General features: G+C 36.9%; 1 protein-coding gene across 4 annotated transcripts in view; it reads right to left on the reverse strand.

Moving 5' to 3' along the window:
• The window catches only part of MCC (MCC regulator of WNT signaling pathway), a 1086108-nt gene that overhangs the window by 423355 nt on the left and 650669 nt on the right, over window positions 1-12084 (reverse strand). For all 4 annotated transcript variants that reach the window (XM_053701549.1, XM_053701547.1, XM_053701550.1 and 1 more), the window contains one exon: window positions 4261-4374. In XM_053701549.1, coding sequence (XP_053557524.1) covers window positions 4261-4374 — 114 coding nt within the window. The remainder of the gene's footprint in view (window positions 1-4260; window positions 4375-12084) is intronic.

Below are 12084 nucleotides of genomic sequence, written 5' to 3' on the forward strand. Positions count from 1 at the left end.
TCTCCCTCAGACAGACCCTCCCTCACTGCCAATTCAGACTGGTGTGAGGGTATAACAGATAAATTATCGTCAGCGCCCACTTGCTCATCCTCTGTATTTAAAACTGAGCAATCACGCTTTCTGGGAAATACTGGCAGTTTGGATAAAAGATTTGCTATAGAATTATCCATTACTGCAGTTAATTGCTGCATAGTAACAAGCATTGGCGCGCTAGATGTACTAGGTGTCGCCTGCGCGGGCAAAACTGGTGTTGACACAGAAGGAGAGGAAGATGAACTATCCCAACTACCTTCATTTGAAGAATCATCTTGGGCAACCTTATTAAATGTGACAGTACTGTCCTTACTTTGTTTGGACGCCATGGCACAATTTGAACATACATTTAAAGGGGGAACCACCTTGGCCTCCATACACACAGAACATATGCTATCTGAAGGTATAGACATGTTAGACGGACTTTGGCAGGCTATTAATGCAATAAAACCGTTTTTAAGCAAAACCGTTACTGTCTCTTTAAATAATAAAAAGAGTACACTTTATTTCTGAATGTTTGAAAAACTATGAAGGAAATATCAGATCTTTACAAAATTTGCACCCTAGTGTCTTAATGCTTTGAAAGTATTGCACACCAAATTTCAAGTCTCTAACCCCTTAAATGAGCAAACCAGAGCTAATTGTTCAATTTACCAGTTTAAACCCACTACAGTCCCTGCCACAGCCTTTGCTGCAGCTTTTACCTTCCTTGGGGGTTATTCACCACAGAAATAAGCCTTCTTGAAATCGTTTTTATGGCCACAGGACCCTCTCACATGAAGCTGCATGCACTGCTTCCAGAAGTAACTGCGCAACTGAGGCGCGAAAATGAGGCCTCCTCCCTCTGCATACCAGAGTGAAGGGGCCTTCCTGACTAGATTAGGTGTCTGAAACACTTTTGGGAACGTTTTTATTACGCCTGGCAGTTGTTTAAAGTCACAAAACACTCCAAAAGTCATATAAATATTATATAAATTAATCGATTTAGCCCACAATAGTGTCAACCAGTATAGAGCCCATTTATAAGCCTTCATTCTGTTATGAGTCTAAGAAAATGGCTTACCGATCCCATAAGGGAAAATGACAGTCTTCTAGCATTACTATGTCTTGTTAGAAAAGAGACTAGTCATACCTGGAGCAGAAAAGTCTGCAAACTGTTCCCCCCAACTGAAGTTCTCTGGTTTCAACATTCCTGTGTGGGAACAGCAATGGATTTTAGTTACTGTTGCTAAAATCATACTCCTCTTTTAACAGAACTCTTCATCACTTTCTGTTGTAGAGTAAATAGTACAAACCGGCACTATTTTAAAATAACAAACTCTTGATAGAAGAAATAAAACTACAACTAACACCACATACTCTTTACCATCCCCGTGGAGATGCTACTTGTTCAGAGCGGCAAAGAGAATGACTGGGGGGCGGAGCCAGAGGGGGAGCTATATGGGCAGCTTTTGCTGTGCTCTCTTTGCCATTTCCTGTTAGGGAAGAGAATATTCCCACAAGTAAGGATGAAGCCGTGGACCGGACACACCAATGTAGGAGAAATGTGCAATATGCATCAAAATGAAATTAGACAGGTGGATACATTTGGGCACCCTTGTCATTTTGTTGATTTGAATACCTGTAACTACCTAGCACTGATTAATTGGAACAGACTATTGGTTTGGTGAGCCCATTAAGCCTTGAACTTCATAGACAAGTGCATCCAATCATGAGAAAAGGTATTTAAGGTGGCCAATTGCCAGTTGTTGTTCTATTTGACTCTCCTCTGAAGAGTGGCAACATGGGGGCCTCATAACAACATTATGTTGTTAGATTGTTTAACATTATGGTTTAGGGGAAGGCTAAAAAAAGCTATCACAGAGATTTAAGCTGCCAGTGTCCACTGTGAGGAACATAGTGAGAAAATGGAAGACCACAAGCACAGTTCTTGTTAAGACCAGAAGTAAAATATCGGTGAGGCAAAGGCAAAGGATGGTGGGAAAAGTCAAAAACAGCCCACAGCCCACCTCCAAAGACCTACAACATCATCTTGCTGTAGATGGTGTCACTGTGCATCGTTTAACAATTCAGCGTATGGAAGAATGATGTGGAAGAAGCCTTTTCTGCACACACGCCACAAACAGAGTCGCTTGAGGTATGCAAACGCACATTTGGACAAGCCAGCTTCATTTTGGAAGAAGGTGCTGTGGACTGATGAAACAAAGATTGAGTTATTTGGTCATAACAAGGGGTGTTATGCATGGCGGCAAAAGAACACAGCGTTCCAAGACAAACACTTGCTAGCCACAGTAAAATTTGGTGGATGTTCCATCATACTGTATGGCTGTGTGGCCAGTGCCGGTACTGGGAATCTTGTTAAAGTTGAGGGTCGCATGGATTCCACTCAATATCAGCAGATACTTGAGAATAATGTTGAGGAATCAGTCACAAAGTTGAAGTTACGTCGGAGCTGGATATTTCAAAAAGACAACAACCCAAAACACTGCTCAAAATCTATGCTGGCATTTATGCAGAGGAACAAGTACAATGTTCTAGAATGGCCATCCCAGTCCCCAGACCTGAATATCATTGAAAATCTGTGGGGTGATTTGAAGCGGGCTGTCCATGCTCGGCAACCATCAAACCTAACTGAACTGGTGATGCTTTACAAGGAGGAATGGTCCAAAATACCTTCATCCAGAATCCAGACACTCATTGCAGGCTGTAGGAAGCGTCTAGAGGCTGTTATTTCTGCTAAAGGAGGCTCTACTAAATATTGATGCAATATTTCTGTTGGGGTGCCCAAATTTATGCACCCGTTTTAATTTTTTTTTATGCATATTGCACATTTTCTGTTAATCCAATAAACCTAATTTCACTACTGAAATATTACTGTATCCTTCATTTATTTGATAGATCAAAATGAAATTGCTGATCTAAACACCCAATTATTTATAAATGAAAATCATGGAAATTGTCAGGGGTGCCTAAACTTTAAACTGTGATCTCCTGTAAATTTAGGAAAGCAGTGTATTATCCCCTCTCACTAAACTTCCATATGTGTCTCTACAAGAGTATAAGAAAATTCTAAAATTCCTCTGTAAGACTTAAGACTTAGATATAAACAAAAAAGCAAGACTATGGGTCAAGTTAAACACTCTTAATCTTTGTGTCTGTCAGTGTAGTAGCATTGCATGTAAATAAATGAAAATGGTATCCCATAGAAAAACAAAGTATAGGGTGTTTTTGGGCCATGCACAACAATATAGAGGGGTTGGTGAAACTCACCCACATGGATTAGCTGGGAGTCAGCAGCTGAGTCCATCAGAGTCTTGCTCAGACTGAGACTGGAGATGTGTGGTGATTTGTGCTATGTATTTATTTTATCTTGTGAGTGTTGTCTAATAGGATTGCGTGTCTAACTTTTTTTGTTTGTTTTTTTGTTCATTTTATTTTCAGCAGATTGAAAAACCCCTTAATTGAGATGCAACACCAGATTTGTGAGATACTTGACATTCAAAGTCTTTATTGATAAATACTATTTATACCTATTAGTAATGATCTTCTTATTTCTTAGAAAACTGGGTTACTGTATCTAAACTCAAGCAAAGGCACAACATTTTATATCACCTTTTTATGATACATTTAAAGTATTATATCAGTTTAAACAGTTTGTCAGTATAAAATGTTTGTATATTAGCATTTAAACCTAAAACTCTTGTTTTGCTTATTGAATGTTTTTTTCTCAAGATTAACTTTGACAGATGATGGATCTGAAAAACAGAGAAATGTGCAACCCTACATTTGAAAAACATGACTAGATTGCCTTAAATTCTCAGTATAACTATACACGCCTGTGGTTTGTATGGGTACACCCTTTATGTTTCATCTTTAAATGTAATAACTGTTTTTAAACATAGGATAACAACTGCATATAAGAAAAGGGTGTTTTCATTCAGCTCCATGAGATGTGATAGATAACAAATGTATATATTATCTGTGAATGACATTGTACAAACACCACATATAGGTGTGAGCCTTAATTTCCAACAAAACCTGCTTTGGGACTTGCCTATAAGTATTGTTGTCACAACTGTCAGGAAATAAGTCAACAGGACAAGCCTCTTTCAGTGATATTGCACAATGTGCTTTAAAGAGGGTAAAACCTTTCATGACTGATTGTAAGGATGAGGATCTGCCAACAGTTGTTCCCTATATGGTCCTTACATTGATTGGATTTCCTACCTGTGACTTGGCAAGCTTCTTCTCTAGCATGTCCCTCTCTTTCTCTGTCTGCTGAAGACGTTTGTTCAGATCCACTATATCTCCCTTTAAAGAAGCCAGGGCTGCTAAATGAAGCTGAAAGAAGAAACAAAAATATTAGTTTAGCCTCACTCTCTATAATCTCTTTACAGTGTTTTAACACTGTACTAAACAGCAATTATTAGCTATGAAGTAATTGCTACCAAATTGATCATATTATATGGTGCAAGATATCCAATTTATATACAGTTTAAGGTCTTCTGCAAACAAATCATAACAATTATTAAAAAAGCATTTATTTTTAGAACAATTTAAAGACAAGTAAAACACTGAAATCAAAAGTTTTTGATGTCTGTAAATTGCCCAAAATGTGTAACAGCAAAAATGCATTTAGTAAAAGCTATCAATGTTCTAGATAGCGCTTTTACTGTATACATGCACACAGATATCTAGATATATACCAGCAATTTACACAGTGTGTCTCATCACAAAAATGGCAGTGCCTTGAATTGCAGCAACGATGACTGTTTCCATTATCTAATTCGCCACCAGCTTTTTAAGCAGACACACTGCGTAAAATGCTGCTACACAGAGCATACTTAGATATGCTCCAATGCTAGTGCATAGTAACCTTGCACACTCGAGTGACAAGCATTTTCATAAGGCATACCAACCGATCAACTACATAGTATGCTGATTGCAGAGTTAAACACAAAGTATTTATTTAATTTTATGTATTTAAATGTATTTTCAAAAACTTGAAAGTTCAGTTTGCCAAATCACTAACAACCTGAGCCTGCAGCAAGAGAAACTGCACTGGTAATTTGAGCGCAGCCTGTCTTTCAATAAACACAGATTGACAAAACCCCTATAGACCAAGGGACCAAAAATTGCAATAATAAAATTCCCTAATGTGTCTGGCCATTTTATTACTGCACTATCACTTCTCAAGGACCCTGCAAAGGGTTAAAAACATCAGCTCCTGCGCAGCAATGTACGGATACGGCTGAGCCAATCAGAGGAGGCATTTGTGCCTAGGCTCCAGTCACATTCAGATCAGGCAGTGCATTACCAATCTAGAGCTTACTTTGTGGGTAGTAAACACGTAGTTCTCTGCAAGCAATAGTGCAATATAGGTACAAATCCCCAAATGTCGGAATTCCAAAATACAAACTTATTCTGAAATCTAAACTTTTTAATTATTAATTTTTAAAAAACAAAAGTTAAAAATCACTATTTTTTCCTCACAATCTTGTCTGCTTGTGTCTTTGGTTTTTGTGTTTGCTATTGCTTCTTTAAGGAAAATGTTTCATCATTGCAGGCGGACACGTTCGCAAATAGGGAACCAGTCCGCCTGCAATCACCAATTGCGATGCTGCATAGCACGGCAAAATTTAACATTGAACATGAGGTAACCCCACTACTCTTATTAATTAATTAATTTATCAAGCGCTAGCAGAATTCACCTTTGCATTCCTCCAAGTTCTCTGCAGCTCGCCCTTGGAGAGGCGCACCGGTACACACAAATTTATTAAAAAAAATTGCAAGTAATTATTTGTGCTTTTTTGAAGTCAAACTTTGAATTAGGATAAATTTCTCCATGCAAAAAAAGCAAATCTCCTGATTTATGATTTCAAAACAGTGGGGGTTTTTTATGTTGTATTTTTGTCCTCTTTAAGTAATCTATTACATTTGCGTTTTACATGGGGCAAATTTACGCATTAATTTTGGTGTGTTACCCCAATACATTTTTTATTTAACTTTGTTATAATAATTACCCTATTTAGCCGTAACACATTTAAATCTTTGTGGGGCAATTTCACATTCTATATTTGGCATATGTATCTAGCCACAGATAGACCTGCTAGAATAAGAAAGTACTCCGGCAGAAATAAATGTGAATATGACACAAGCTCAAAAACATGATTTCTAATGCTGTTTTTCACAGTATCCAGGGAGAACTATAATGCTTGTAATTGTAGATGAAATTACGTTCTCCAAAGGCACAAAATAATGATATATTGGTAACAAATATATATTACAGCACCTACATAAAAAGCATCACACGCTCTCAAAAAAGTCCCATAAATAACTAAAAAAGGCTAAAGTGATTATACATAAATTAACTAATATATAGTAAAATATAAAACAATTTATTAAACATGTAAAATATTGCGCATAAAACAAAAGGGTAACCTAATGCATTGGAAAAAAGGTTACAAAAGAAACGTGAATCAAAGCGTCCAAAGAAAAAATCTGTCCAAATAAAAAAAGAGTTTATATCCAATTAATACATGATAATCCAAAAATGTAGAACTAAATCCTTCCCAAAAAAGGTGTAGAGGTGCCGAAAATATACGTAAAATATATGCTGTGTCCTAGGTAATAGGAGGTAGTCACAAAAAAGTGCAAAAATATAAAAATAAAAAAATGTTTTCTCCAAAGAGGGCTACAAAGTAATTTCTCTATATATGTGTGAATAAAAACCTATAAAAAGAAAAATAACAGTGCAATAATCACTTTAGCCTTTTTTGATGTTCCCATTCTTTGTACTATGGCAGACACTAGGAAATACGACTAAAACAAGCAAATTTAACCCTTTTTTTGCATGCACTGGTGTGCATTGGCGAAAACGAACGAAGTAAGAGGAATGTATAGTCGGACCTGCACGATTTTAGCCGCACTTTGCATTAATAAATCAGGGGATTCAGACATATGCGGATTTATGGCAGCAATTTTAGGAGAATTGCTATGATAAACCCTACTCTATTTAGCAAGCATACAGGTAAATTTAATTAAATTTCATTTAATTACATTATCAATCAATTCATTTACAAAATCCCTGTAGAACCTAATGAAGTATCTAGGAGAAAAACATTCGGCTCAGATTATCAATTACAGTACAATTTACCCATACTATGAAGCTTCCAAAAATAACATTATATAAAAACGGTGTCTACATTTTATTTTACTCAAAATTGTTCTAAGGTTAGTGAAGCTAAGCAATAAGCAGAAATGCAGAATATTTCTAAACTGTCTGTGGCTGAACACTGCCTTGGTATTAAGTCAGTACCTTGCCCTACTCCCTGGATAATATTTTAGTACTAATGCATACAAAAGCAATATGAAATTACATCTTACAGGCTGCAGTTACATTGATCGATTCCAGCCACTTAGCTCTGTATCTCAGACACATCCCACCTACCTCACAGTTAAATCATCCTCTCTGCTGTTATGGCATATTAAACATAGCACAGCTTGAAAACAGATCACTAGCTCGCAAATAAAAGAGAACGTGTTTAAGGCTGCAAAGCTTCCTACATTCTAGCCAAGCTTCATTTTACATGTATTTTAATAACACAACACAGTCTGTAACAGCATAACACAGAACTTCACGATTCCTTTGAGCTATGGTTCCTTAAAATGAATGTCTGGTTCCAACAAATCCTACATGCCAGTTCAATGCTGTTTAAAATGGGGATATGATATTAGCTATCTTGGACAACGTTACACCTGCATTAGGGAGTCAGTTTTTATTTTTTGTCTGCTTTTAAACACAAACGTGTATATCCTTTCCCAGAATTCCCTGGTTCAGTTTGCTGAGAATTGTTTGACACATAGGCAACACAAGAAATTATTTTACTTACAGTAGAGGAGTCTTAAAAGGGACAGTCTAGGCCAAAATAAACTTTCATGATTCAGATAGAGCATGTCATTTTAAACAATTTTCCAATTTACTTTTATCACCAATTTTGCTTTGTTCTGCTAATTTCTTAGACCTTGAAGCCCACCTCTTTCAGATTGCATTTTAACAGTTTTTCACCACTAGAGGGTGTTAGTTAGTTCACGTATTTCATATAGATAACACTGTGCTCGTGCACATGAAGTTATCTGGGAGCAGGCACTGATTGGCTAAACTGCAAGTCTGTCAAAAGAACTGAAAAAAGGAGCAGTTTGCAGAGGCTTAGATACAAGATAATCACAGAGGTTAAAAGTATATTATTATAACTGTGTTGGTTATGCAAAACTGGGAAATGGGTAATAAAGGGATTATCTATCTTTTAAAACAATAAAAATTCTGGTGTAGACTGTCCCTTTAACTCTCAGCATTTTATTCACCACAACTTTTATTTATAAAGATTTAGGTAAATTCAAATACAAAATACATATTGACTATATGGCTCCTAAAATAGTTTGTGTCGGACTTATCTGCACAATTTCATATACTGCCCCCCCCTGAAGAAAATAAAAGGTCAAGACTCGCCCTCCCTTGGCTCTCCCATGTTCTACAGTGTTGGTGTACATGACCCTCAAAAACTTCTCCTGACTTCTGCTACCCTGTAAATGTCTCTTTTGTGTTGGGTTGAGTTTACTTACATGACATCATTTTCCTTGTCCAAGCAAAGAGAGGTATTTGCTGAGCAAAGAGTGAATGGTAACTTGTTAGAGGTTTCATGGAGGCACCATATATCCTCCATAAAAAGGCATTAGATCTAGTATAATAGCATGCTAACCTGATCAAATGAATGCAATTAATAAATAATACATGGGTCTCCGTTTATCCTTCTGAGGCGGATACTTTACTAAAAAGATTACCCCATGTGATGTTTATAAATATTTACTGCTTTGTTTGATAAAAAATTATGTTTATAAAAAATTAATCACCAACTCACATATACACACACACACACACACACACACACGGCATTCTGCAGAGGCTTAGATACAAGGTAATCACAGAGCTAAAAAGCTTATTAATATGTAACAGTGTTGGTTATGCATAACAGGGGAATGGGTAATAATGGGATTATTATATTTTTAAACAATACAAATTTTGGTGTAGACTGTCCCTTTAAATAATATATAAAAACATTTTTTATTTGATTATTTGAAAAAATAATCGGCCAGCTAATCGATTATGAAAATAATCGTTAGTTGCAGCCCTAGATTGAAGGAAGTTGGATATTGAGTATTTCTCGATACTGGGCATTAAATCATTAACCCCTTAACGACCGAGGACGTGCAGGGTACGTCCTCTAAAAAAAGTCAGTTAACGACCAAGGACGTACCCTGCACGTCCTTGGTCTGGGAAGCAGCTGGAAGCGATCCTGCTCACTTCCAGCTGCTTTCCGGTTATTGCAGTGATGCCTCGATATCGAGGCATCCTGCAATAACCTTTTTTAGCCATCCGATGCAGAGAGAACCACTCTGTGACCTTCTCTGCACCGGACATCGATGGCTATCTTCGTTGGTGGGTTGGAGCCGGTGTGGGAGGCGGGTGGCAGCCATCGATGGCCCTGGTGATGTGAAGGGGGGCGGGAACGTGAGCGGGGATGACCAGGGGCGCGCACAGATGCACGGGGAGGTGGGGGTGGGCGCGTGCACGGGGAGGGAGCGGGCGGGTGGGAACCGCTACACTACAGAAAATTTTATATTAAAAGTGGGTAAAAGGGGAGTATATATGTTAAAAAAAAAAAAAACATCAGTCAGGGGGTGGGGGTTCGTGTGTGTGTGGGGGGGGCAGCTACACTACAGAAAAAAAAATGTAAAAACCCCAAAAATTTTTTTTTTTTTGCAAACTGGGTACTGGGAAGGGAGCTGTTTAGGAGGGATCAGGGGGTGTGATGTGTCCGGTGGGAGGCTGATCTCTACACTAAAGCTAAAATTAACCCTGCAAGCTACCTACAAACTACCTAATTAACCCCTTCACTGCTAGCCATAATACACGTGTGATGCGCAGCAGCGTTTTGCGGCCTTCTAATAACCAAAAAGCAACGCCAAAGTCAAAATTGCACAAGCTGTTTGTAAATAATTTTAGTGAGAAATCTAAAATTGTAAAAAATTTTACGTTTTTTTAATTTGATCGCATTTGGTGGTGAAATGGTGGCATGAAATATACCAAAATGGGCATAGATCAATACTTGGGGTTCTCTACTACACTACACTAAAGCTAAAATTAACCCTAGAAGCTCCCTAATTAACCCCTTCACTGCTGGGCATAATACACGTGGAGTGCGCAGTGGCATTTAGCAGCCTTCTAATTACCAAAAAGCAAAGCCAAAACCATATATGTCTGCTATTTATGAACAAAGGGGATCCCAGAGAAGCATTTACAACCATTTATGCCATAATTGCATAAGTTATTTGTAAATAATTTCAGTGAGAAACCTAAAGTTTGTGAAAAAATTTGTGAAAAAGTGAACAATTTTTTTTATTTAATTGCATTTGGCAGTAAAATGGTGACATGAAATATACCAAAATGGGCCTAGATCAATACTTTGGGAAGTCTTCTAAAAAAAAAAAATACATATCAAGGGATATTCAGGGATTCCTGAAAGATATCAGTGTTCTAATGTAACTAGCGCTAATTTAGAAAAAAAAAAGTGGTTTGGAAATAGCAAAGTGCTACTTGTATTTATGGCCCTATAACTTACAAAAAAGCAAAGAACATGTAAACATTGGGTATTTCTAAACTCAGGACAAAATTTAGAAACTATTTAGCATGGTTGTTTTTTGGTGGTTGTAGATGTGTAACAGATTTTGGGGGTCAAAGTTAGAAAAAGTGTGGGTTTTTTCCCTTTTTTTTTTATAGTAAATTATAAGATATGATGAAAATAATTGTATCTTTTGAAAGTCCATTTAATGGCGAGAAAAACAGTATATAATATGTGTGGGTACAGTAAATGAGTAAGAGGAAAATTACAGCTAAACACAAACAGTGCAGAAATGTAAAAATAGCCTTGGTCCCAAACGGACAGAAAATGGAAAAGTGCTGTGGTCATTAAGGGGTTAAACTTTACAATTACTTTAAGCATTAGCCATGGTTTAAAGCTAGGGAATGTAAACTGAAAAAAAATACAATTCAAAATGACCACTTTCTAGGAAGACTAGAAGAGATAAGTAGGAATGATAATTTTGTACAGAACATAGTGTCTGTGTTACACAAGTCTCTCCTAATTACTAATTGTCCCTAACGGTTTTGTTAGATTAATGATACAACTAAATGAACATGCACTGTCCTAGTCATGAAACTGGTGTTGGGTTTAAATCTTTTCCAATTTTGCCTGACCTTTAAAATTACTCCAAAAGCCCTCAACACCTCTCTACAACACCACTTTTTCTAACATCTAGCATCTGCTACCTCACTGCCCTGCATATGCTGTTTTCAATACAAAAGAAAAATCTTGGGAAAGCTTCTTGCAAATCTATAATCAAGCAAACTACTGGTTTCTTTATATTCACTCAATATATGTACTAATACAGATTTGTGGATAACTTCCTGTTTTCCCTCATTTGAAAAAAGGAAAATGGAAGTCAAATCTCCACACAAATTACAGAGTGTGATGGTGCTAATCCTTTATTTGGATATACTGCCATGTGCTCAAGGTGACTCGGAGACGGCACAGATATTAAATTTCTTGGTTCATAGACCTGTGACATTGCAGCATCTCGGCTTTTACAGACTATCAAAACATCGGCAAGGATCTTAAAGGGACATTATATACTTGTTTTTTCTTTGCATAACTGTTTTGTAGATGATCCATTTATATAGCCCATACAGGTTTGTTTTTGGGGTTTTTTATGTTTAAATTATTTTTATTAAGATTTTCTGAGTTTACAAATGAAAAAGAAAAACGTTTTCACAGGTATTTACAAGTTGTATATCATTAAACGGGTTTATAGTGGATTTTTAGATCAGTATCTGTGCGTATTATTCTTTATAGTAGTGTCTAATACATTCAGTTATATGAAAATTGGTGTATACTGTCCCTTTAAGTTCCTACCTGATTTTTGGTGTTTTCAAAA

The sequence above is a fragment of the Bombina bombina genome, chromosome 2 (genome assembly GCF_027579735.1).
Source record: "Bombina bombina isolate aBomBom1 chromosome 2, aBomBom1.pri, whole genome shotgun sequence".
Classification (NCBI taxonomy): Eukaryota; Metazoa; Chordata; class Amphibia; order Anura; family Bombinatoridae; genus Bombina; species Bombina bombina.